This window comes from Drosophila mauritiana, chromosome 3R (genome assembly GCF_004382145.1).
Source record: "Drosophila mauritiana strain mau12 chromosome 3R, ASM438214v1, whole genome shotgun sequence".
NCBI lineage: Eukaryota > Metazoa > Arthropoda > Insecta > Diptera > Drosophilidae > Drosophila > Drosophila mauritiana.
In genome coordinates, this window is record NC_046670.1 from 13,792,083 (window position 1) to 13,818,532 (window position 26,450).

Genomic DNA, 26,450 nt, shown 5'->3' on the forward strand with positions numbered 1-26,450 from the left:
GCTTAAAAGCATGTCCTGGCCGAGTGAGCAGCTCAGTCTAGTGCTAAATACATCGAGGCCAGGACACGCGACCCGAGAAAGCGTCGATTCAACCAAACAAAAACCAAGTGCCAAGTGCCGTGTGAAGAGGCCACAAACAACTAACTAACTAACTGCCTCCAGAAACTGTGCGATTCTAACCAAAGCCAAAAATAAATATTAAAAAGTTACCAGGTAGCAGATCGAGCTTGTTTTGAACTGTGTGGTTTGCGTGTGTTTGTATTGTGCGTGTTGCGTTGGTATTTGTGATGTTAGCCAACTTCCGGTAGCAAAAGGCGAAATGTCAACATATTTTTTGTATTTTCTAGCTAGCAGACAGCAAGGCGTCGAAATGGGAATTGGGATTGGAACATTCTCATAGCTAACATATTATTTATGATACTGACTGTGTTCTGAGGGAGAATATTTTATTTGTATGCCTTTATTTTTCAATATCAGATATATTTATATATCCATGCTTTAAAGAATACAATTTGTATGAATGCGAGCATCATACATTTTTGATTTTATGATTTTGCGTTCGTAAAACAGCTGATGAGCAGAATTATGTCTTAATGCATAGAATATAATATTTTATTTAGACAGACTTCTAGCACTAAAGCTGTGGAATAAATGAATTCAGAATGAGTTTTATTAGGTGTCCAGTTAAAACAGAGTAAACATTGTAAAGCGTGGTTCTGGGATAGAGTGTGTTGTTTGGATATAAAAACTTTTTAGGAACTTTGCCAGCATGCCGGATAAAGATTTTCGCGTGCTCCACTCATTTTCGACAGTTGCATGTATGTGTGTGCGTGTCTTTGAGTGTGCACTATGCGTGAGTGTGTGTGTGTGTAGGAATCTGCTCATTTCCGCTCGCCTGCAAAAGCAGGTGAAAGCTAGCTCGTAAAGCTCACGGTAAAATATCCATTTGTAGTGCATCAGTGCCCGGGAAAAAGACTTAAAGCAAACAGCAGGCGAAGTGAATAAACCATAAACAAAACCCCCGAAAAGAAACCGAAAGCAGGGAAAAAACGAAATTTAAACGTCTGTGCATATTAATCAGAACGAGAAACGTGAACAGGATCAAGTCCTAGACAACTTATCACAGAGGATTTACGCAGACAGACAAACGCGGGACGCGAATGCGAGTGTAGAGCAAAAGGCAGCGCTAATCAACGACCAAACCAGCCGACGTCCTTACCGACTGGCCACGCCCACAACTCCCCCTCGAATAGGAGAAGGAAAAAAACCACCAGAAGCCTTAGAGGAGAAGAGCAGGAGCCGCCTCATTTGGCCACTGCGGATTATGTTAATTAGGTAATTTTTGCTTTGATTATTCGTACCTTTGGGGGCTGTGCAATTTTGTTTGCTTTCCTCCCGCTTTTTGAGCACGCTCCTCAATTTGACACCCAACCACCCAGAGTCCGGCTTACATATTTATGAAATTTTCATGCAAATCGAGCTAATTCATTCACATTCTGCTGCTGCTGCTCATCTGGCAACCGTTGCTCAGTTTTTAATTCGCTGCCTTAATTGCAAGACAATTTTTTTTCGTTCGCCCAACTGATTTGTAGTTAAAAACTCATAATTAACAGGCAGTGGCGTAAATTGAAAAAGTTTTCAGGGTAACTATACCTCTCTGAAAAACAAATTGAAATTAATATGGGCAATTGTAATGACAACACGGGGAGTACATTAGGAATGTTAATCAACAACAAATGAAAAAGTTAATTTTGATTGCTTTGGCCGGCAAATAGAATTATCACATGCAAAACCGATTCATGGCCAACCAATTGCAATCTATAAATTAAAAAATTAGCCAAATTTTACTCTCTTTCGAATGCTGTTAATGCAATTGGAATTAATTACGAGTCCGATAATTTATTTAACAGCTGACATTTAATGGTTAAATGGTTACTGCTTGTGTCAAGCCCTACGAATTTGGATTTGGCAAATAAAACAATTTTGCAACCACAACACTATCAAATATTACTCAGAACTAAATGCAAAGCTAGCAGTTGAATTATTGTGGCCTGTATGCCCAGTCAATTGCAAAATTCGATAAATTGAGGCCTCAATTCACGGAGGAGAATGCAAATTGTGGGCAAAAGTCCAAGGCTCCTGGGAGGGCAGAGGTCAGGGGTTTCGGCCAGGACAATGCCGAACCAACTTGCGACTGGCAATGGAAACAAAAACAGAAACTCCCAGTTGCCGGCAGGCATTCACAACTTTATACTCAACCTGCTCTGCCGTTGCAGCATCGATAATTAAATTGTGAAATTGTGAGCTCTGAATCGAGGATGGAAACTATGAAAATGTGGCTAGAAATCATGCTCAAGTTTCTGCCACAATCTACCTACCTCTTAAATCATTTGAGTTGAGTTTAGGGTTCGCGTGGGAGCTTTATGATTTTCATTTTCAATTTAATTTGATTGATTTTTGCCTTGTTTGGCACATGAAATTCATACTCGTGAATTATGCATGCAAAGCTGCTCGCAAAAGTATTATGAAATTCCTGTGGGCAATTTATTTATTTACGAGTATATTGCGCACAAGCGCGCCAAGAACATAGAGCACAATGGCGGTTAAATTATGTACGTATGTATATATAGAGACACCACTGCATACCATCAGTTTATAAATCGCCAACATATAGAGTATATTTATGCTCTGGCAAATTGTCAAGCGCAAATTAGGCAAACGCTAATTCGACTTTTATCTGACGCGGCAATAAAAACTTTCGGTATCCGCACCAAAGAATCTTCTACCCCGAAAAGCCATAAAGTCCAAGTTCCTGGCAATTAATGCAGCCACAATGTCTAATTAGATGGCAGCAAAAGTGCCGCCAGTTCAGCTCAGATAGCACACGCACCCCAAACTTGGGTTGGCTTGAGTACAGGTAGCACTCCGTATGGGGGATGCTGTTCAAAAAGGGCGAGGGGTGCCGCCCCAATTAAGTGCCTCAGGGTGTGGCGCGAGTGGCTCTTGTGCGGTTAAGATGGTAGCACCATGGCATCGTAACCTGATATCACATCAAAACACGCTCACAACTCAATTTGGTTTGACTTTCAATCAAGTCAAGCCTTGACGGAATTATGGGAATTGTTTCCATTGGCAGCACAATTATTTATTTATTTAATTAGTCGCTGAAATAACTCGACTTTTTGCCGCTGGCTGCAGGTAAACGTGTTTCAATTGAAATTAATTTTCCTCCTCTATATGAATATTATTAATGGCAGAGCATGAATAATGCCTGGAGCTATTAGTATTATATCTGAATATGGGTTAGTGGCAACAAATTGAAAATCATTCGATTAGGACAGGTTCATAAGGGTAATTGAAATTGAAATTTGTAATGTAAGTATAACCATTTCCACAAATTAGCTATGTGCGGAATAATAATAAATCCTGGGGCACCTCGTATTTTTGTTAACCAGATATTTCTAACCATACAAAAGTAAAAGCTTTAAATATAAATTGATGCACTTCGGTATCAGTCCAGACCACTGTGCGTATGAGTGATGCATATGGCACGCAACCGCAAGCCTTTCCAGATGGACCTGGTTTCCGGTTAGCCAACAGACGGCGGCATTGTTTGCGGCAAACTCGGGCACTCGCAATCACGTGCCCCGTCTCGTGGCAATCAAAGTCGTTAGCTGCAACCGAGGGGGAAAGGCCCAAAGGAATGGGTAAAGTGGGTTCGCACATCCATCCATGTGCGTAGGCAGCGGCGGCGGCGGCGAATAATCAAATATTTTCGTGACTACAAAGGAGCCCGCACAAAGATAGCAAAAGACAGGCGGGTGAAACTTAAAGCCAGTGAAGTAAATCCGATTTAGGGCTGGAAAACGGGAGCAGGAGCAGCCGCAGCGGAAGGAAAATCCAGAGAAGCGAGCAAGGCACCAGACAATTTGCATATTTATGAAGAAGAACGGCCTTTGATAAAGCTGCAAGACGGCGCTCCCAGGCTGCTTTAAGCTGATTCAAATTGAAAAACGCAGACAGCGGAGGCAAAAGATACAAATGTAAATGGTTGTGAAGCTTCGCCGGGTTGGGGTTAGCAACAATAATCTGCGCTGATTTACGATTTACAGGCGCGAAATAGACAAGGAAACTTTCGGAATGGGAAGCCGGCGGACAATTTGCGTGCGCAATTTGCAGTTGATGGGCGACACACGCCTCAGCTCCCGCCTACCCCCCTCAAAACCAAAATAAAAAATAGCAAGAAGCCATCCCCCAAATTGTTTAACATTTTTGCGAATGCGAAAAAGCGTAAAATATTACACACTGATTTTGATCGGTTCGTTTTTTTCTTAAAATAAACGCCTGCTGGAAATGGCAAATGGATAGCTGTCTATCCACTGCAAATATTTCACGCTGAGTTTGCACAAATATGCCCCAATTTAGAGCAATCGAAAGCAAATGAAGCATCAAAAAAATGTTCTATACAAGCTTTGCATCCGTTGGATTGTATAAAAGAAACAATGAGCGTGTTAAAATTGATTGCTGCCAGTGGTAAAATTCTATAGAAATATTTGACAACGAAATTGGTCTTTTGGGGCTCTAATCCCTCTATCACGAATATAAATACTTCCAGCTACATGCACATAAAATAATTACCCTAACCTGAAACAATTTCCAATTAAAAAGCTAGCTAGCTACATTAGCACTTCACTGATTGCAATGCGAAAACTTGTCTGCATTTACAAGTATTTATAATTAGTCAAATGCTCGTGAGTCTCAGGGTCCCCAGCCATTTCACCTCAATATGTTTGAGCGAAGAACTACACATTTCGCAATCACTTTTGATATGCAACAAATTTGGGTTTTTGTTCAAGTTGTGCAGTAAAAGCTTTCAGCTTTGCCACTTGACATGTTCCCAGAACTGTGTCAACATAGTTTTTCAATAACGCTGCGGCATGTGTGTGCATATGTATTTAGTGCAAATATGGGTAAGCAGTTGGCATATGAGGTTGATATTACCAAAAACCAACTTCCACATTCCGCACATTGCCTTGCACTTTGGCAAGCACACTCTAATGCAGATGTACATATAAATTTACCTTCTGCTGGATGACTTTAACAATGCAAAGGCAGCACTCAAATATACAGAGCATATTTATCTTGGAGAATCTAGTTACTAAAGCCAGGTGCGTAGTTTACAGTCGAAAGGAGTTGTTTTATTTGGCTTAAACGAAGAAAAACGTAAAGAAATATGGTCCACAACATGCGTTTGCTTATGTATTCTAATCTAAACTGCTAATTAATATTGAAAAGTTAGCTAAAGTCTAGAGCACATTTCCATACTGCAGGCTTATGGTTTTAACCAACATTTCCTACGCTTTCATGATATATACTTCCATATGCTCCTGTGCATGAAACACTTGGAAATCTCACCTTAATGCCTAATCCCCGACATTAAAGTGTTGCGCCGGCAAAGTGATTTGTTGTACACGAAGCGGCAGGATACGAAGGCATCTAGACGCTCCATAGTAACCCCCTTAAGACCACTCTGAATCACCATTATTCCCCTTCATCAGAATCGCACAATGGGAATGGGAACGAGAACGACGGCATTGCAAATAATCTTTGCAGTAAATACGCAACAAGAATGGAGAGGAAAAAACCCGGCCCGGGGATCATTATTTGCCCAAGTGGGAAACAAAACGTTGGCAAAAAGTCCTGCGAACCAAATGTCGCACATGACTGCGTCAACTGTGTGCGTGTGCGAATGCGAGTGTCTGTGTGAGTTTGAATGTGTAATTTAAGCATTAGAGACGCGTAAAACCTTAACTCAAGGCACATGCACGCAGACACAGAGGCATGAAAATTGAATAAATTATGCGTGTCATCACATGCAGAGCAGCTGGGATGGGTCGGAAAATGGGGGATTTTCCTATGGAGCATCGCAATTTGTGTGCGACGACGGCATTTAATTAAGCATTTTGTATTCATCGGAAAAGTCATAAAAATTACGAACAGCCGTTGGCAGTCGAGTTTGAAATTTACCGAGGATGCAGGATTTGTGTACCTTTATGTTGCATCAATGGCCGCATTGCAGCTGGGATTTGCCAAAGAATAATTACCCAGCATTCGTGCTTTTTCGTTCTTTATAAGTATTTTTTGCCGGTAACTTATCTTCCTATGCCTTTGGGCATCCTTTAAACGCAAAGTCACGTTCCTGAGCGACAAACTAGAAAGAGAAATAGTGAAAATATGCAAAGTAGTTGGGCGCTTCGAGCGTATCGGGTTTCAAGGTCCCAGCTATCCATAAAAAGTGTGTGGAAATCGAGCTTTCGGATATCCTGTATTGACTTTCAACCTCGTTGAGAAACTTTCCTTTTAGAATATATTTTATTCGTACACCGTGAAAATATTCAAAATCAATGCAAAAACGTTAGCAACTCATTTTATATAAAATACAAACGAAAAATACAAACTATTATTTATAGTTTTTCGCTCTCAAATTTTAACTCTAACATGACTATTCATATAGTCATGGTATTTCGAAGAATAATATTTAATTTATATCATTAAAAAAGTTGCGCTAGAAAATCACAACGAAAATAAGCAGATCATCAAAGGACAAGCTAGTTAAGGAATTGGATAGTGGGGTCTAGAGTTTTTTGAGTTGTTTTTAATAATATATAGTAATTGGTATTTGTTTTGGTGCACCGATGTTTTGGTACCCTTTTGCGGAGAGCACCTTGAACGTATGTTAATCCTGGCGAGGTTGTGCAAAACAAAAACAATGAGCACTTGGGCGACAAAGTTTTGGGTCGCATACGTATCCTGCTTTTGTATGCACATGTATGAGTGGGTCGTGTAAAGTTATCCTTGAAAATATTTAGCAGCCACTCAACTGCGTTACGTATACGCACAGTTAACCTGGCATCATCACAGCTCAGGACACCCGGGGGCGCCACCTACAAGTCACCAGGCACCTATTTCTGCTGTTTGTGCGAGTGTAGAAAACTTTTTTAGACAGCAAACACTTTCGCATCGATTTTCCTGGCCTTTTTTCCCATGGTTTTGCTCTTGCTTTTCCTTTTGCGGTGGCTGCTATCTGGCAGTTCGGTGCTGTTTGTTTTTATTTTCACACTCTGGCTTTGGCTTTTAGTGCTTCCCACAGTTGCTCACGCTCAGGCTCACCACCGACCTGCCCGGCATCATCATTTCGTATTCAACGTGGCATTAAGGTCAGGATATCTGGGATTTATAAGTTTTGTTAGCAGCTCCTCGAAGGCCGACGGCATGCGTTTATTTATGCAGGTCAAAGGAAATTCCAAAAGGCATTTCGTATGGGCTGCGGATTGCACTTTGCCACACCGTAAGTGGCAGCCAGGTCCTTTTTGGCTGACTCCCATCATTTAAATCAAATTAAACGCCTGATTATATCAAATAAAGTTAAGACATGCTGCGAAACTTTCCGGGCACTTTCGGGGCATAATTTCCTTTACATTTTTTCCGAGCGAACCACGCATAACTCGTGCGCCTTTTCTTTAAACTGTTTCGCCTGCCTTTGTTGGACAACAAAAGTTTCGTGGCACGCCCACTTGGCTGCCCCTCACTCGCCTGCACTTTCGACACTTTTATGCCTCACGGTCAAATTGTTATGGCTTATAATGAATGCCGGGCTCGAAAGAAAGGCGCACAATAAATGTTCGAAATAAAATATGCGAAATGCAGCACACTGAAAGTGGGCGTTGGGAAACGCAACCAGCATAACAAATTAAAAACTTTTCTCCCCGCACACTTTTCCTTCCATCTTTTTCGCTTCTGTCGGAGAAATGCCAGCAAAATGTTTTGCCATTAAAATATGAAAAATTGCTTAATAATTCAGGATGGCCGGGGGCAGTTTAAAACGGCAACAAAACAATTCAGAAGCTATGGATGCTGATGGCTCTCGATTCGATTCGGTTTTTGCCAAATGAACAGAAATATTTGGTTAGTGCGGAAATTCGGATGTCAGTTTAAGGATTTGACAACATAAAATGTCAAATTTGTCTATCAAATTTGGGAAATATTTAAATCTGGAATAAACATTTTTTGACAAATCTGCGAAAATTACTATAATAAATATACATAACATTTTAAAAACTTCATGCTTTAAGAAAGACTGAACACAATTAAAGAATTTGGTTCTGACTGCAGGGTCTCATTTGAAACACATTAGACATATTTCGCATGCTAATTCATTAATTGCCGTCCTAATCATCGGCGCACAACGGGAATTACCAGCATATATCAAGCGGCTCAAGTGCCCTTCTGTCTAAATGGGACGAGAGTGAACCCTTGCAGGCCGCGTTTCGTGCTCAACTTGTGATTTCCGCCACATTAATTTCAATTTCACAAAAAGACGCCCCCGGAAGACCGAGCCCTGTTTAGAGGAAATACCAGGGAAACGACAGCCAGCCAGTTCAGTTCGGTACGGGGACACGGAGCATTTGGTAAATGCCTTAATGGCCTAATTTTTGTTTTCCAACGCAAAGACAAAACGGGGCGAAGAGTCGCACAGAGCCCAAAAAGAAAAAAATATACGACAGTTATGCGTGTAATATTTTTCCTTTTGCCAGCACCCCGGAAAATCCTGCGGGGTGGTGCTGGCAAATTATCATTGGAGCTGAGCAGAGAGAGAACAACAATCGTTAAGGGTTCGTGGGCTGGGCCTGCTTCGCCTTCGTCGTCCTGCCTTGTGGCCCATGAAATGATGTCGTAAAAATTTAAAGTTTGCCGTCTGCCTTTTGTTGTTTGGAAAACCTCAGAGCAAACAACAGCCCCCACAGAGCTTTGCCATAATTTGATACTCGAAAAATTGAGCGTAATGTGCGTTAATGTAAATGGCGCGTATTACTGACAAGTGCCTTGCCTGATAAATGGTCCCAGTTCCGCAGATTTATGCGCAGACACATGCGCTAATTGTCAAAGTAACTTCGGTTTTAGTTCCACTTGCTGTCTGAAAAATTTCCCAGCGACACAACTTGTTAGTTGGGGGAAAAAAGAGGGAAAACTGAGTGTTTTCTGCCAGCCAATCTGTCAGGGGAGCAGAAACCCGGTGCCCGCCAGCTATGAAAATTAAAAGACACAAATGCCAAAAGTTGACGACACAGCCGACAGGAGGATGAGCAAACAAGCGCCGTTGACAACCACAATCAAAATAAGAGGCGAAATTCGCAGATGGGAATTCGGTGATGTCGAGATACGTTGACAAACAGGAATCTACTTTAACTGCTCGGATTTTGCTCTATTTTGGGCAAAAATAGCAAAAGCAAAAGTTATGCACACAAATATTTACCTAGTTCTAGGAAAAACAATGAGCAGCACGCATTTCGCTGTTGGATAATATCCAAAGAAATTTTAAAGCATTTAAATCAGCTCAAGTTAAATCAGCTCCGTACCCAAGCTTATGCGTAAATAAAATAATAAATTATTAGAGAATTTCTTTGTAAGCTTTCAAGCTTGACGTACTTATTTGGCAGCTGCAAAGACTTCGTTGTATGCTCTAATTACTCCCAAATCGTCTGAATCAAAACTTTATAGAATTTATTTATAAACATATTTTCCGGCTCTGTGAAAAACTTTCCAGTTATCTGTAGCTTAAGTGAGCTGATGCAATGCCTCTCAAATTTTCTTATAAGCCAGCAGCAATTTATGGAATAGACGTTTGAAGAATATCATCCGCTTCCCTCCTAGAAACCTTCTCCAGATTGGAGAACAATGGCTCTGGGCCAAGTCGACGACACCCAATCTGAGTACAGTTTTGGTGCAGTTTTTCCTTTTGATTTTCTTTCGTAAGACGAAACCACTTGAAAGGGCGGAAGGAAAAGCGCATACCGAAGCCAAGTTATTGATTTTGCACTAGTCACAGATTTATTTTCACGCTTTTCTATGACCCGCTAAGCAAAGAGCTTTAAGGGCCCCGACTTTAAGAGCCCAAAAGGGAGAGGAGAAGAAATTCGATGACACCACACTCGAGGCAAAGGATCTGCTGCCAAAAGTCTCGAGTTATGTCCTGGCCAGAAGAATTTCGTCTAGATGGCTGCTCAGACATTTTGGAGGCGTGTGTGTATGTGAGTATTTCTGTGAACATAATCTGGCTATCACACAGACACGTATCTCAGATTTAATGGTCAACCAAAGGCAATTTGGCAAATTATTAGAAAATCATTGTGTCACTTTATGTGCCGGACAAGGAAATATGAGTGCCTGTGGCTCGGAATAAGGCCCACTTCAGCGTCTGTCAGCCACACAATTTGCGGGGCTGTTGACCCAAAGTGGAATTGGTTTTCATATAACTACCACGAGATCCTACCATATTACTGTATTAACCATGAGTAATATTTTAGTTCAAGAGCTGGTCAAAATCAGCCAGGGCGATGGCAATACTTTGAGTAATCGAACAATTGAGATGGGCAAAAGGAGGGTGAGGGTCAACAAATTATGCACAGTTATTGAAAAAGTTTTTCAATCTCGCAAAGAGCTTTGCCAGAACCAAACTAAGCCACGACAAAGGGGTTAAAAATATGAAAAAGATAATAAAACTGAGTGCCATGCCGACTTCAACCATCAGCGTTTCTTCATTTTTTATCGCAAATAATATTCCGCCTGGTATTCAAGGTCCCAGGGAAGATGAGCCGCTGCGAGCAAAACCAAAATTGGGCTACCAAAATAAAGCCCAAGACGAAGTCAAGCACACAAACAGCCGAAAACCCAAAAAATATATACAAAAAACGAACGAAAACGGAACAAAAAGCGACCAAATAAATATACACAAGAGGACCGGCTCTGTTGTGGCGGCCCTGAGCCTTCAGCGATTTTTCACAACACAATTTAACAAATAAAAGCAGAAGGAAAACTACAAAACAGAAAAAAAAAAGAATAAATAAATAAAAAGAAAAATAAAAGCAAAAACTTGCCTCAAAAGACGCACACAAATAAAACAATAAAAGGCCCACACACTCAACCACCGGCAAGAAGGCGAACAACAACAAGTTTATTACAGATTTTACTTATGGTATGTGTTTTTGGTTGCCTGGGCCGGGCGAATGGTGGGGCTTTTCCTGGGGTTTTTCTTCGGTTTTCGCCGGCTGGGCGGTCCCTTTTTACCGCAGGGCATTAATAAGGAGCACAACATGGCGGCACAATGCTAGCGGAAGTCAATGACATGTGCTCTCCAGAAATCTCCCGTTGATGGGAATGACAAATCCCGTTGATATTCTAGGCCTCTAATATAAATTTTCATAAAGGCCAAAAGCTTGCTACGAGGTCACACTTGAAAGCCATGAAAGGCAACCTTTGAAATGATTTGAACTTACGCAAAATAAGAATTTAACAGTCAAATTAGATACGTTTACTATATGGACTTTCAAAACTATTTACATATATCACTCTAGCATTTTCGATTCAGAGAGTAAGTCTGGTAAAAGTTATACCGCAATTCCCTATTCAATTAAATTAACGCCCATGAAAAACATTCTTAAACTTTCCTGCGAAGCATGGCAGAAAATCTATTTCGTAGCCTATTTCAGGCACCTCCAAGTGGGCCTAAAATCCTGACGTGGCCTACACCTCCGCAGTTTTCTTTTCGGCTTCCCGTTATCGATATGGCTTTCCTGCCACCCACTTTGTCTGCCAATATTTTCAGTCAGCCGGGGCCGTCGAACTGATGCTGCTGCCAAATTGCTGGCTCGTTCCGTCTGACAGTCGAAAGCCAGAAATAAACTTTAATTTGAAAACTTTTATGCGCAGCAAATAAAGGCGAATCGATGGCTGAGAATCGACCAAGTGTCGTGGCAAATTGTTCGCCAAGTGTTGGACATTTTGCTTAAAGATGCCAGACCTAGAAAGCAGTTTAAGTCCCACATGCATATCCACGTGCCCGCACGTGCCTGACATTGACACAGATGCTGGGCTGCAGGGTTCTTGCAGGATAGCTGACTCGCGGAATTTTCCGGGTTGTACACTTTAAAAAAAATCAGATTTAAATAAAAAAAGATTGCATATATTCAATGACAATTATGTATAATTTTATTATAATTTTAAGGTTTCAAATGTGTAATATATACACTTCGCTTAAAGAAAAGTTTAATGTAAGTCCAGAAATATGAACATAACATGGGTGTATAAATCTCTATTCAACACAATTTTTTCCAGTGTAGCACCTCACCAGCATAGAGCGCATGTCGCTCACAGAAGGCGAACTCTATGAAGCCAAGGGTAAAGCGGAAGTTTATTAAAACTACAGCAAACAAAGGGGCGCATTGGGATAGGATGAGTAGAAATAGAGGGTAAGGGCAAAATGCATTGAAAGGAGCACAGGAAGCGCACTTAAACAATAAACATGCCGTTCGTGCTGAGCAAAGAGGATCCAAAGGATCCAAAGAGGCACAAAGACACCGAACGAACCAGCAGTAACATTTCCATACAAATAAAGCACTGAGCGCGATAGAGAAGTAAATGCAGCGCATTACGTATACGCCAGCGTGTCTGGAAAAATGCAACCAGCCGCGACGGGCATGGAGATACAATTTTGTGTGTGTTTTGTTGCACCATTGAGCGCACCACTGAAGCAAAAAGCTGTTCCAAAGCAAAGAAGTACACACATACATATATATAAAAAAGAGCACACCAGCCGACTGAAGCACTCAATGAAAAAATGCAATGGTGCAGGATTGGAAGGACAGCCATGTGGCCAAGTCCTTGCTCCGTCAACTGCATTTGCATCCGTTGATAAAGCCATGTTGGGTTCGGGGATCCGCATTCGGGTTCGGGGCATCTAAATACGTTTAAAATAAATCACAGACGTATGCTGTGTGCTCTGGGAAAAAGCGGGGTTGCGAAATCCAATTTCAGCTTTTGCAGTGAGTGCGCCTTGAATTTTATTTAAGCAGCTTGCTTTTTATATCCTTGCAGAGGGTATATAAAGTCTGCAAGTCAGCTTTCAAGCTTCATACTAATAATATTATGACCAACTGTGAAAACTATTAAATTTGTTTAGGGTTATGGTACCTCCAGGTGGTTTATAACAAAATTAAAAATGTTAAAAGTTGTGGACACTTTAAAAGAGTTCACCTTAAAGAGAACAAAGGATTCGGGTTATAAGTTGGTTTACTCGATGACTAGACTTCTGACTTCTCCTTTTGTAAACTTCTGTTTCTTCTTTTTGCTTTTCTGGAATTTGTATTCTCGTACAATGCACTCTAAGATTGCAGCATTGCAAGTTATTCGCTTTGTGCGCAGCATTTGATTAACTAACAAAAATGTGCACTTGCATAAAGGAAACAAAAAGCATGCTCGCTCATATAAATATGCAATAAAGTCGACGACAAATTTGAACAAACAACCCTCGCTAATGTCTGATAATAAAATACAGCCGAGGAGTACAAGAAAAATATGGCACAGCAATTTGCAAATTATTTTCAAGCTGGCATAAAATAAACTGACAGGCACCCTTGGAACCCAGTCCACCAAATAAGGGACACCACCACCACTGGTGGGCTGCGTCAATCTTCTCCAGGCAAACAGACAGCTCACGTTGTTGCTGCTGTTGATATTTCCCCCATTTGTTGTTGGTTTTTGAAATCGACTTTCATGTCAATTGACTTGCGTACATCTGCCTCTCTGAATATCTGACTGAATTGGGTAGTCTGGGGTGTTACGTATTAGGGGTGGTGGAATGGGCATTGGGTGGCTGAATGTCGCCAAACTTATGGCCCAAATTTTACTGTTATGTAAGCAAACGGCAGCAGATGAAATGAAACGCCAGCTCCTTGATGATATTTGTCAATAAATTTAACGTAAACCAGCCAGAGCCTTTTTCCCTTTATTTGTATTGCTATATATGTAAAACGCTCTGTATGTGGCCCGACATTTTTGAGTCTAATGGCAAGGAAACCATCTACAAATAAAGCTTATATATTACGAGAAACGCATTTTTCTTAAATTGGTATGCCAGTTAGGCTTTAAATACCGGAAAATCATTCGATTGATGACCCAAAATGTAGCCTGAAATATTTTGTAATTTATCACAACAAACTTGGGATCATTTTTTGGTAGGGTTTAAAAACGATTTTATAGACTATTATTATTATGCAATACATATAATTAAAAACATTTCAATCTTCCAACAAAACCATCCATCAATGCGCTGCAATCTTCCGAAACAAGTTATTAAAACTCCCCACCGGGTTATCAAAATGCCATACTCGACTTTAAGTAGACATTGACAAATTAATTTGCCACGATTGGGTTGTCCGAGGCACAAAAAAAAGATGGCAGGAAACCAAACCGAAATCCACTTGGGAGGGAAGACAGTAGAGGCCAGGATGCGCAGCATACATTCGAGCGTCATTAGGCCGGCAATGAGTAAATCAAATTTGCGTCGTTTTTGGGCCAGATGCTGTGGGTTGTCAGTTGACAGTCGGGTTGCTCAGTGGCCTTCCTGTCGCTTGTCTACGCCGGAAATGAAATGACCCAGTTAAATGATTTATGGCAAGAGCCCACACACACACGCGCGCACACAAAGAGACCGTTAGCTTGGGGTTTATTACCGGGGCTTAGTGGCAAGCGGCTGACAGGATCGGGGAATATCCCCTTCAGCTTGTATCCTGAAAACCGTGGCGTGTTAAAATTATAATTTCATTAGCTGCAATCAACATAAAAATAACACTAAAGGCAACTGCCAAAGCGCTCTGATGTCGTAAAGCCAAAGTAGAAATTAAAATGCGATGAAAAGCAGGGAACCGGAGAAGAACAGGGAGAAAGATATTTAAAAGCAACTTCTACCTTTGCCACCTTTTTTGCATTCACACAGCACAACACACAGCGAACAAGAGCGTAATTACAAGCAATTTTTTCACGTTTTATTTCAGATTTTAAGCACGCGATGACAACAACGCCGAGGGAGCACTTGGCATTGTAATGTGACAACAGTTGGCTAAGGACAACAAAAGTATACCAAAAGCGGGCCATCAGGAGTAGCTGGAATGCTCGCTTTTTAATTGACATTTGCTCGAGTTGAGTTGCGTTTTGTTCAACAGCAATTAGCATCGTGAAAAAAAAATAAATGAAAACGCAAAAAATAAAACACGCAGAGCAAAACACAAAGCAGCGCAATTAAAATTGTAAAACAATTGCAGAACGTTGAATTGAAAAGGGGGAAACAATAACAGACGACGTCGACCCGGAATAGAATGATCAAGTTGATTTAATTAAAAATTCAGCATCACCCTCGCCATCCCGCATCCAGCACCCAACATCCAGCATCAGCAGCCGTGTGCAATGGCATTTGAGCACGCTGCTTGAGCAATGGCCGCCGGACCGGAAACGCAGCCATTGCCCTCGGGCAACATCCGCCTCTGACTGCCGCCGACACTTGTCACATGTTTGGCCAAAAAGGCGCGCACGTGACGCCCCCGGAAAACCAGATGAACGAACGGATGAACGAGGAAATGAATGAGCTAGCAGCCATATTCAAAATTGAACGTTAAACGTTCGCACGTACCGAGCATAAATTCCAAGTGAAATAAAAGAGCCAAAAAAATAAAAAAAAAATAACCGAAACGAAACGAGGACCTCCCCATTTATACCACCAATTCAAAAAAGAAAGGTTGAAAGTGGGTCGCAAAATGGTGAAAATCGTGAACCAACACTGTGATCTAGGCCTGGCCCTCCTCCTGGTCTGGACGTGGCTAACAAGGCTGGTGGTGGCGGGCCTTCTGGTCGACATCCCCACCTCATCACGCCTGGCCGCTGAACGGGAGGAGCTGCAGTTGTCCCGGCAGGACGTGGGGCGGCTTAGCTACCAGAGTATCCATCGTATGCTGAGGGACGAAAACGAACCTGCCAGCTTTCGGGGGGAATTGCGATACCAACAGAAACGCCACAAAAGGGAGCTCGAGCTGAATGCGCCGGCCAACAAGCTTAATCTCACCCACCGCGACTTAAGGACATTCAATAGCACTGGTGGTCAGTGGAAGGGGGACTTTCAAGTGATCACCGCCATGGATCTGAGCAGCAATCAACTAGAGAGCCTCAGCTTGGACAACTTCAATCAACTGAGGCAGCTGGACTTGGGTAACAACTCCCTGGAGGTTATACCCTTGAGTTTGGCAGACACCAATATGTCACTACCCTTTTTGACGCTCGATCTTTCCTGCAACAAATTCAGCCAAGTTTCTGCCAGCTTTTTTGCCCAGCGATTGCCTCAATTGAAAAATCTGAACCTGGCTCACAATGAATTGTTAAACATTTCCCGGGAATCATTCTACAATTTGTTGGAACTACAAACGTTAGTTCTCAGCCACAACAACATCTCGGATATTGACTACGAAACATTTTTGGCACTACCGAATCTGCAATATTTGGATTTATCCCATAACCGCTTAAGTGGATCCGCAATTCGTGCTCTGCAGGGAATTCCTGATTTGGTCAGCCTTTCCATCGCTTACAATCCAGATGTGGGAGTGGCGATGCAGGAGTTCGTCGCCTCCTGGAGCCTCAAAGAGTTGGATGCCAGTGGCACTGGATTGTGCCAGGTGCCTGCAGCTCTGGCCCAATCTGTGAGGACTCTCAAGTTGTCCGACAACTGGCTCAAGGTAAGTTAATGTAATATGACTATAATAGTATAATTTGAATGATCATTTAAGGTACTAATTTAGTTAATTCACTATTTATTTAAGATTTATAGGTAAAGGTTATCTACAGAAATAGAAATAGTCTCCGTGTGGTAAAAATCTAAGGGGTAGCCCTAAGCTTTGATCGATAAATTTCCAACTCGACTCCCCGAGTCGAGCAAGCCAATGAACCGCAATTCGACGCATTTGCCGGCAATTAGCGGCACATTCCCAACAGACACTTGCCATCGTTGTCCTTGGCTTCAGGTTCAGATTCAGATACAGTGCTCGGCTCCTGCATCCTGCAGGCTCCATTATGGTGGCTCCCTTTGCCACAGCCGCCATTAATTAGCATCTGTTATGTGGCCTGTGCTCCGCGCTGCGTGCTTGAGTGCGTTTTCCTGGGGCCCCCTTCAATTTCCCACCCAATTTACACCCACCCGGCGAGGCAAACGCGAGGCAATCTCACCACGCGTATGATTTACACTTTGTTATTTTTAAATTATTGCCCCCGCCATTTTGTGCGGCCTTTCTTTTACTTCCGCTTTCGATGCGGAAAGAGGAAGCAAATGAGGGAGGCTGGAAAATTTTATGTGGTGTTAATTTTAGCATTGGGAGCTATTACATAAAATTGGTAAATTTAAATTATTGATTCTTTCGAAATGCGATTTAGCTGAACAACTTTGGCTTGAGAATTGATCTATAAAGTATGAGTAGACAACTAGTTATAAATGCATTTTAATAATAAGTATGCATGAAAAAAAAAGATAAATCTGTGTTAAGTTTAATAAGCTATATGAAAACTAATATTATGAATACTTACTAAAAGAACACACACTGCATTAAACATGTAAAAAGCAATTGTGACGAATTTAAAAATTATTATTATTAAACTGTTTATTTATTGCGGAGGATAAATATTTCACGCAAGCCCCAGATACTAATTAAAAAGGATTATATAAGAATATATTCAATTTAAAACGTTAGTTGCGATAGGAATGAGGGTAGCAAAGCATTTTCCCTGAGTGGCAGTTGCAGGCATTGTTAAGCTGTTAGTCCGGCTAAGAGGACACGCCACTCAAGTCCAGTTAAGAACGTAATTAAGACACAATGTGGCCACACAATGGAATAGCAAAGTGCACTTCTCACTTTTCAACAAATGCGAGTGGAAAACAAAGGGAAAATAATAGAATGGGCGCGCTCAAGTCTTAATAAGGAAAGAAAAGCAATTCGAAGAGGGTGCAGAAAAAAATATAGACCACTGGGAAAGTCCTGGCCAAGTCCTGCGAGCCGCCTGTGATTGACATAAGCAGCAACACGAGCTGCAGATTAGCGTTCCTCCTCAAATTGCCAGCACTTACACCCACAGAAAGCGGCAAACAGATTTATAAGGGGCACAAAAATAGACAATCTCGATTGCATTACGAGCACAGAGCTCAGCAGGTCCGCAGGCTTCTTTTCCTTCGCCCAGGTATTATCCTTAAACGGCTTCAAGTGTAGACAAACAAATGCGGCGCATAAATTGAGGCTGCCGTCGCCTTTGTCGCTCTGTCGATTATGGCGGAAGCCATAAAAGGTGCAAAAATACCGCTTCGTAAGCTGTTTAGGGCCAGAGACAAAGGCTCCCAGCTCCAGCGGCAGCAGGAGCGGGATCAGGACCAGGACAAGGACCAGGAGCAGTAGCAGGAGCAGAAGCGTCAGCCCGGCCACGGGCATTAATAAAATAAGGATAATTGGCATAAGCATAATCACGTTTAAGCCAACAGCCAACGTGCAGCTGAGACAGGAGCTGGAATTAGAAGTACACTTCAAAGTAACCTCTATTTGAATATCCATTTTTATTGGGCCTATTTTGAGCAACTGAAGTTTGAGTTTCTTTCAAATTCAAATCGTATTTCAACAATAGTTCCCTCTTCATCTGGTGAAATCTACTGATGTTTTATACTACATTATACTTTGATGATGATTTTTTTTCAAGTGGACTAGCCAACTATCTGTGCAGTCGCTTCTGCCATTCCGGCTGCTCCTGGAATGAGTGGCTCATCACTGCTCCCGGGTGCCTTTGTTGCCAAGCCATTTTAATTTGTTCGCCGGGCCTGGCCGACTGCCTTTTGCCACTGCCTTTATCGGCAGTCAACACGCAGCCTTTTCATGGCAAATTATGGCGTTTAGGGGCCGCTGGTTGCCCATCGTGGGCCCCCAATTGCCTGCCTGCTCCTCCACATCCTCCTCATCACCACTTTGGCAGTATAATACTTTCATTTCTTTGGTGCCTCAGGACAGAGACGACGGCAGGCTGTCTGGCTTCCTGGTTGCCTGGCATTCGTTTCATTTAACGAGTCGCGTCTATGTTTACTTTGGTGCCAGACGAGCATCGCTCCGGGCATCGCAGGCGTGGCATGGATCGCAAAAAGGGGCAAGTTCGCCGGCGAGTCCTTTGAAGTAATTATAATGGCAGATTTAAGTTAATTTTTAAACAATGTCGCATGGGGGCATGCATCTCGCACTTTCCCTCTTTGTCAGCCACTAATCAAATTTCCCAGACTTTCGCCCAGAACAATAACTTCTTGAGTGCTCGGCGAAGTCAGTGGCTAGACAGGGATTAAATCATAAAAGTTTTCGCCGCCCTTTATAGTCAATTTTAAAGAAACAACCACTTCCTTATGGATTTCTTAAAATCAAAATGTTTTTTATAATTTCTCATGCAATTTACTAAATGAATTAAACTAATAGAAACTTTCTATTAATTTTTAGGCAATTAATTGCGGTGACATGGACAGCTATCCGCTGCTGCAGTACCTTGATCTCTCGCACTCCCGCATTGCCCAAGTGGAGGACGATGCCCTGGGACGATTGGAGCTCCTCGAATCACTTTTCCTCGACCACAATCTTCTGATGCGAGTGCCCAGCAGTCTGCCACCATCGCTGGAACACTTATTTCTGCAGCACAATCAGATAATGGAGCTTCCGCCACAGGCTTTTGTGGGATTGGTCAATCTACAGACTCTGGACTTATCCAACAATCGATTGATCTTTCTGCCCCCGCTATCACTGCCCAAATTGCTCACCCTGAATCTGCAATCTTCAGGGGTGGAGAGCGTTAGCCAATCGATAGTGCACACACTGCCACAGTTAAGGGATCTTCTACTGGAGGACAACCCCATTAAGTGCAGCGATTTGTTGGGCATTGCCGAATGGGCCAGTCCTTGCAGGTCAGTGGATGTGGGTCAATCGAATGGGGCAAGTGTGAGTGGGCGCGTGGATCTAAAAACGGAGTATCTGCAGTTCCACAATTTCTACGAAAACTTCAGCAGCCGAGAGTGTGGTATAAGAAAACCGGAAAATGACACAAAGCCGCCTTCTTGCAGCCTGACAAGGGCAGCAACAACATTAACAACAACACCCAGAAGTATGTCAAAAGTTAAAAAGTCACAAGAAGCACAACCAACAGCAACATCAGTGGAAGTAGCAGCGGCCGCAGCAGCAACATCAGAAAAAACGGACATACACGCAACATCAGCAGCAGCACCAGCAGCACAGTCGACTGCGGCGGCAACAACAGCAGAAAGAGAAGCGATTGCAACAGCAACATCAAGCGAGACCACAGCAACACCAACTCTCGCAGCAGCAGCAGCAATGCAATCAGCTGGCAACATCCCTGCCCAGTTAACCACAAAAACGTTGCGGCCAACAGAAACAACTTCGTTAGCGCAACTGCAGCGTCGGCAACAAATGCCTGGCATGCCGGCCAAAACAACAGAAACGCCAGCAAAGAACCTGCCAAGTTTGGCCCAGACAAAGGCAACAACAGCACTTCCCATTTTGGCAACACGAGATGCTGCTACAGCAACAACGGAAATAAATTCCGACAAGCCAACGAACATTAGCGGTGCCACAAAAACAGTAGCAACATCAGCAGCAGAAATAGCAACACCACCAGCAATTGAAGTGCCACAAACCATTTTGGCCGGAAAAAAATTTGACAAAATGCCAGCCGATAAGGCACACGAGACTTTATTAAAATACCCAACAAGGGACACATCCGGTCAAGTTGCAACAACGCCACACAAACATGCAACACTGCAGCTGCACGTTAAGGATCGACATCTAATTGGCACACCGCTGCTGATGCACAAGGGCGATGTCCTTTTGGTGGATGCCGAACAGTTGCTGCTGCCTGGTACGGCCACCGTGGCGGATGCGGATTCGGAAGTCCTGGACCCGAGCCAACAACATCAGTCAGCGGAGCAGGAAAAGCACCAGTCAGCGACTGATAAGCGACAAGCGGATGCAATAAACGGCGACACAAAGTCGCCGGCGAAAAGCCACAAAAAGAAACCATCGCTGAGCATCAAGAAGATGACCTACAGTACCAAACACGCGGCGAAAACTGTGGAAGATATGGCAGCCACCTCGAAGACACCGCAACACCAACATAGCAGTGTGAACACACCCAAAGAGGCAGCTCCCGAGGAGCTGAGCACCTTTGCGCAGCTAAAAGCCTATGTGGAGCTAAAGAGCGAATCGAAACCGGAACACCTAATGGACCAGCGGGAGGAAAACCATCATAATCTTACAGGAAATCATCCCGGAGTCATGCTACTGGTGGCCTGCGTTTTGTTCATCGTCCTGCTCGCCGGTTTGGCCCACGTCTATCGCTGTGAATTGCCTTGGCAAAGGAGCAACCGCTCTGGTCAATTGCGACCGCATCATCAAAGGCATCTAAACGAAACCGATGATGCGCACAGCTTCCTGCACTATCAGGGATCTGTGAACTCCAATGGCGGAGATCCGGCTCGCCTGCAAAAGTGGCACCACAGCACGCGTAGAGAAGCGCCCTACAGCTCCCCGCTGCACAATCTGCAAGCGCGGGAACTGCAACAGCAACGCTGCCAGCAATTCTATAGCTCCTCGCTGGCGGACAAGAGCTCAACCACCTCGTCATCCTCATCGGGAAGCAGTCGCAGTAGCCTGCACTCGCCCAGCAGAGATGACAGCTACTATATAGAAATGGCCCCCAGTAGTCCAGCAGCAGCCAACCTGCCAAGTTTGCCCATGGAACTCTTGGGCAGCAGGAGTAATGCCCTCGGATGCCGGACGGATCGAGTGGCAGCCACCGATCTGGGCGGTACGACAGAGGCGGTACCCTCTTCGGCGGCGGCCATCAAGTCGGTGAGCAGCAGACTGATGACGCCCAGTTCGCGGAGGCTGAACATCTGGTGACAAACCGTCTTTGGTCAGCGACAATACGCACCCTTTCAGTAGAGTAAAAAATGTAGGAATGAATGGAGTTAGAACGACAATCGCCAGCTGCCAACTTAACCAGACGAGTCAGAGAGTCGGAGCAGAAAAGGGAAACTATTGAAGTTCTTAAAAATATTTTTTCCGAGATTAAGTTTCTATTGCAAGGTGCTCGTGATTCAAAACTCAAATTTTGAAGAAAGGCATTAATTACACCAGTTTAAAACTTTCAGAAGTCGTTAGGTAAAACTTTAAAGTGCTTGGCAACGCAACGTTTCCTGTCGATTTTTTATAGGTCGATACTCGAAAAAAGATAATGGTTCAAAATAAAACTCGAAAGAAAACCAAAATGGGACTACGACTGCAGAGGGAAAGCATAAATGCCAGCAGCTTTATATATTATTTTCAGTTGGCTCCTGGCTTGATTTATGATGCCTCAGTGCCCACACATTGCAGACCTCTTAGCGACTCGGTTAGCAGCAACAATTTGTCATAAATTCCTGTTACGTATACGCCGCGTAGTCCCGAGCAACTAAGGCGGCCGAAAGAGGCGAGGGGCGTAGACAAGCGGCCAAGTCAAATGGCCAAAGAGCCAACGCCAGCAAAGTTTTTACGAGCCAACCGAAGAAGACGATGTCCATCTTGTGGTCGTATTTGGGTCAGTTTACTGGCCAGGAGCACCGTGTGCGGCCCAGTTAACTTTATATAAGTGCCTGTCCGCCTGCCAAGATTAAGTGTTCCGATAGTCATGCATATAAAAATGAAATATCGATCAAGTATTAAATAACAATTTAGTTTATGACAGACCCAATTCAGTAATCAGAAGTTGAGGCCGCGCAAGCTGAGCCAGGCGAATTAATAGAGGAATATTGGTTGGTAGTAAATATAATATGGTAGTTGGAATATAATATCAACCAAATTGGAAAATTAGGTGTGACTTGCCAACTAAACAGAGAGGTAAATAAGACAAGGCCGTACAAAGTGAATGAAGTACCTTGCTAAACATTGTGTTACAGATTTTAAGTCGGTTCCAGGTAGAAAACTTAATTTGATGTGGTGCACCACTTTCGAATTTTCAACATTCAAGCCGAGTCCTTCCTGCTCTTATTATCCTTTGAGCCATGCTGCGCTTCGATGTTCGATGCTTTGCCAGATCTTAACCTACTTTCACAGCTGCTTCAGATACTAGAGTTTAAATTGCAATCTAATTAAAGTTTCGCTTCTGTCCCTTTCGCAACCCCCAACTACCTTTTGGATACTAGAAGTGTTTGCTATCTGCACTGGCATCAAGCATTCTTCACCCCATTTGAAGATGCTGGGCAAAACGGCATCCATCACAAAACACCCTCTTCCTTGCGAATCTACCCGCACTTAACCTCATTTTACAAATTGACCAACACAACATATGGTGTAAATCCAGCCAAATGGCCAGACATCTAATCTGCCACGCCAAAAGTGAAATGTTGTAAAACTATTTGGGGGCTATACGTACATGTATCTAGCGGACATCAAAATAATGTGGCTGCAAATCAAATTACAAGACACGCGGCTGGCTCTTCGGGGGTGGAAAAATGGTTAGGGGAACGACCAAGGAAACGTCCCACAGACATAGAACACAACAATTACATTAAGACACGATAAAAAGTTGTGCAACAATCTTGCAACCCCAACCACCAAACTAACCCAACTACGCCGAACTGAGCTGAAGATGGTACCATCTACTCCGAAGGGCAAACCACAGTCATTGCACAGCTTTTTCAACTTTTTGCGGCTTTGTAATTGGAATACAAGAAGGAGGCGCGTGCACACAAGCGGCAGCAACAGGAAACAGTCGGAGAAAGTGAAATACACAGTTAGATTCCAGTTAGAAAGCACTCGGAGAAATAATCAAAACCTATGACCACACGAATACTGGGCAAAAATGGCATTCTAGCAGACTTTAACATCAAATCTTACTCAGCAATATTGTTAAAATGAACTAGATTTGTTCGACTGAAGTGAAACTTATATGAGAAAAAATACTAGAAACCGAAATTTTACACTATCAAAGTCATTAAATATCATTTTAAAATATTCAAATGCCTAAGAAGTTTGCTTTTAGATAACTTACATGGCATATATTCCTATTTATGTGAGAATTGAAGCATTCCATTTACTTCTATGCCCAATTTTCCCCAAGTGCAGATAGATACAACTTCTTTGGGAAGGGAGCAGGATTTCAGGAAGGCGTTCAAGCAGAGTCCGCTTAAGCAATTCAGAAGGATTTATTTTCGGCCACAAAAGCGAAATGCCCGACAAAGCGCTCCGAACAACAATTAAAGTAATGCTGACCAACAACCCCCTGCGCCCGATTGGGTGGGATTAGATGGCGGGGAGTCCTTTTCGGTCCTGTCCAGTCCAGTCGAGTGGAGTGGAGTGGCGTCCGATGCCAGGACGCACAAAATCTTAATTAAGGAACTTCCAAGTGGGCAAGTGTCGAACGGCAACGGAGGAATGAGGGGCATTTTTTGAGAGTTTCGCAGGGCGAAGAACCTTTTTATTTGTCGGCTTGCCAGCGCAGCACAAAATTCGCCTACAAAAGAAACCCTACGGCAGAATGACCCAGAGAGTCCGGTTGGATTTAGTCCTCGAGCATTGTCAAATTTAATGAAGGTTTCCCATTTTGGACTTTGTGCTTATGACACTGGCCAGCTGGCCAAGATTTAGGAAGTTTCCAGTCGAGGGGCAAGCAAGTGAAATGAGTTAATTCGATATTTGACACTTTCGGAGCTCGCATTCCACACAATCTCGGTATGTGTGATGGGTTCCAGGGTTGCAGGCAGCCAGAGACCCCCGGGTTTTTGTCTCCTGCGCAGTTAATAAAGTTGGTCCGGACCAGGACGTAATTATTTGCCTGCTAAATGGCTTTTGGACGACATTTCGGGGCCGTAAATGGGGGCGATTTAGAAAATTATGTGAAAATAAGTTGCCTTTTGTTTGGCCATTGGCCGTTGGCAGTTAGCAGTTGGCGGTTGGCGGTTGCTCGGGATCGTAAATAACGTTCATAATTGGGCAGACTCGAAAAGTTGTGGGGCAAAGGCAAACAGAACTCGAAATAAACATCTCGGCCGTATGGATAGCAAACAATAATTAAACTTAATTGCGCTGTACATTGAAACGTCAAACTGTAAATTATAGTTATTAACATTTACTTGTAGTGGAGTTTACTTGAACTAACAAACATTTCAATTCCGAATATTGCATGTACAATTTCCATAGAATATGTATTTAAAACTTATCACAACAAAGTGGATTAAAAGTAAAACGGAACAAAGCGACAGCCAGGAAAATACAATTCGAGTAACGTTAATATTTGCATTTAATTTGTCGAAAATCAAAGTAAAATGCGATAAAAACCCACAATAAAAACAAAAACTAATTGCCAAATATTTGACGTACAGTTTGTAGCGTTAGCCATTAAAACCTTTATATGTACGGTTACATATAGATATACATATAGAAACAAAGAAATGCGAAAAAAGTGAAATACATCTAGCGCAAAGCCGAGCAAATAATTATTAAACAAATACTTCTATTTACAAAAACACATCAAATATTTAGTTAAGCCAAAATGACGCGCAGCATTTTAATTAAACAACAGAAAATCGAGAGCTCTCAGAAACAGATGCAAAATGCAAAACATCCAATAAGTAAAGGTAAACAATAGTTGCAGCATAATTTCCGTGTGTATTTGTAAATAGACAACTAAAACCAAATATGGAAATATTGAAAAAAAATATTGGAACAAACCAGCAAATCAACAAAGAGTATTCGATAAGGAAAATATTTGCTGGAGGGCAGTTCCAATTATACATACATATAAATATAAAATTAATGTTAGATTTAATGTTGCCAAAATCGGAGCAACAAGAGTTGATAACAAAAACTAAGGACATGTATGAAGATTAAAAATAACAATAGCACTAAGTGAAATGTATTATTGATATAGCAAATATGGATAGCAATTAAAATTGTAAAGATAACATGGCAAACATTTTATGAAATCTTCTTGAAAACCAAAACAATTTTAATGCAAACAAGAAACCGAGAAAAATGTGAAAATAAATTGAGAAATTTAATTTGAAAGAGTAAAATCACAACGGTATGACTGTGTTTTCATTTCATTGGGGTATTAAGTTAACATATAATTCCTATATGGCAAAATGGAAAAGTGCGTTATTGTTGGGCACCCAAAGAGAATATCAATTAAGTGAAAGAAAAACTTCGAAAGGATTCGAAAAATTGAAGTTGCAAGAAGCCCGGTCAATATTATTGTATCTTCACTGATATTTTACCTACTTAAAGTTGAAGGTTATGCAGCTACATCGGCAGATTAAGGATGTTAACCCACATATTGGAGGAGAAAGATCAAACCAGGCAAGCAAGGACAATAAAAATAAACGTTAAATTAGTGACACATGCGGCAGTTAAGCGGGGCATAAATGTGAATGAAGCCACGGCTAAATTATGCCAATACACAGATGCCAGGGCACCGGGAGAACTCGAGGAATACTCCCGGGAGGTCAGGACCCAACAAAA

At 42.4% G+C, this 26,450-nt stretch overlaps 2 protein-coding genes across 5 annotated transcripts in view; one reads left to right on the forward strand and one right to left on the reverse strand.

Moving 5' to 3' along the window:
- The window catches only part of LOC117142521 (protein timeless homolog), a 67,274-nt gene that overhangs the window by 8,104 nt on the left and 32,720 nt on the right, over window positions 1–26,450 (reverse strand). The gene's annotated exons all lie outside the window — the stretch shown is intronic.
- Window positions 53–25,993, forward strand: LOC117142522. 4 transcript variants are annotated; one of them, XM_033306565.1, is made up of 4 exons: window positions 53–213; window positions 953–1,335; window positions 14,889–16,613; window positions 19,386–25,993. In XM_033306565.1, the coding sequence occupies exons 3-4, from the start codon at window positions 15,645–15,647 to the stop codon at window positions 21,852–21,854; spliced, it is 3,438 nt and encodes a 1,145-aa protein (XP_033162456.1). In that variant the 5' UTR covers window positions 53–213; window positions 953–1,335; window positions 14,889–15,644; the 3' UTR covers window positions 21,855–25,993. The 4 variants fall into 4 exon arrangements, with proteins under 4 accessions (XP_033162456.1, XP_033162458.1, XP_033162457.1 ...); XM_033306567.1 differs by having other exon boundaries at window positions 53–205; XM_033306566.1 differs by having other exon boundaries at window positions 53–167.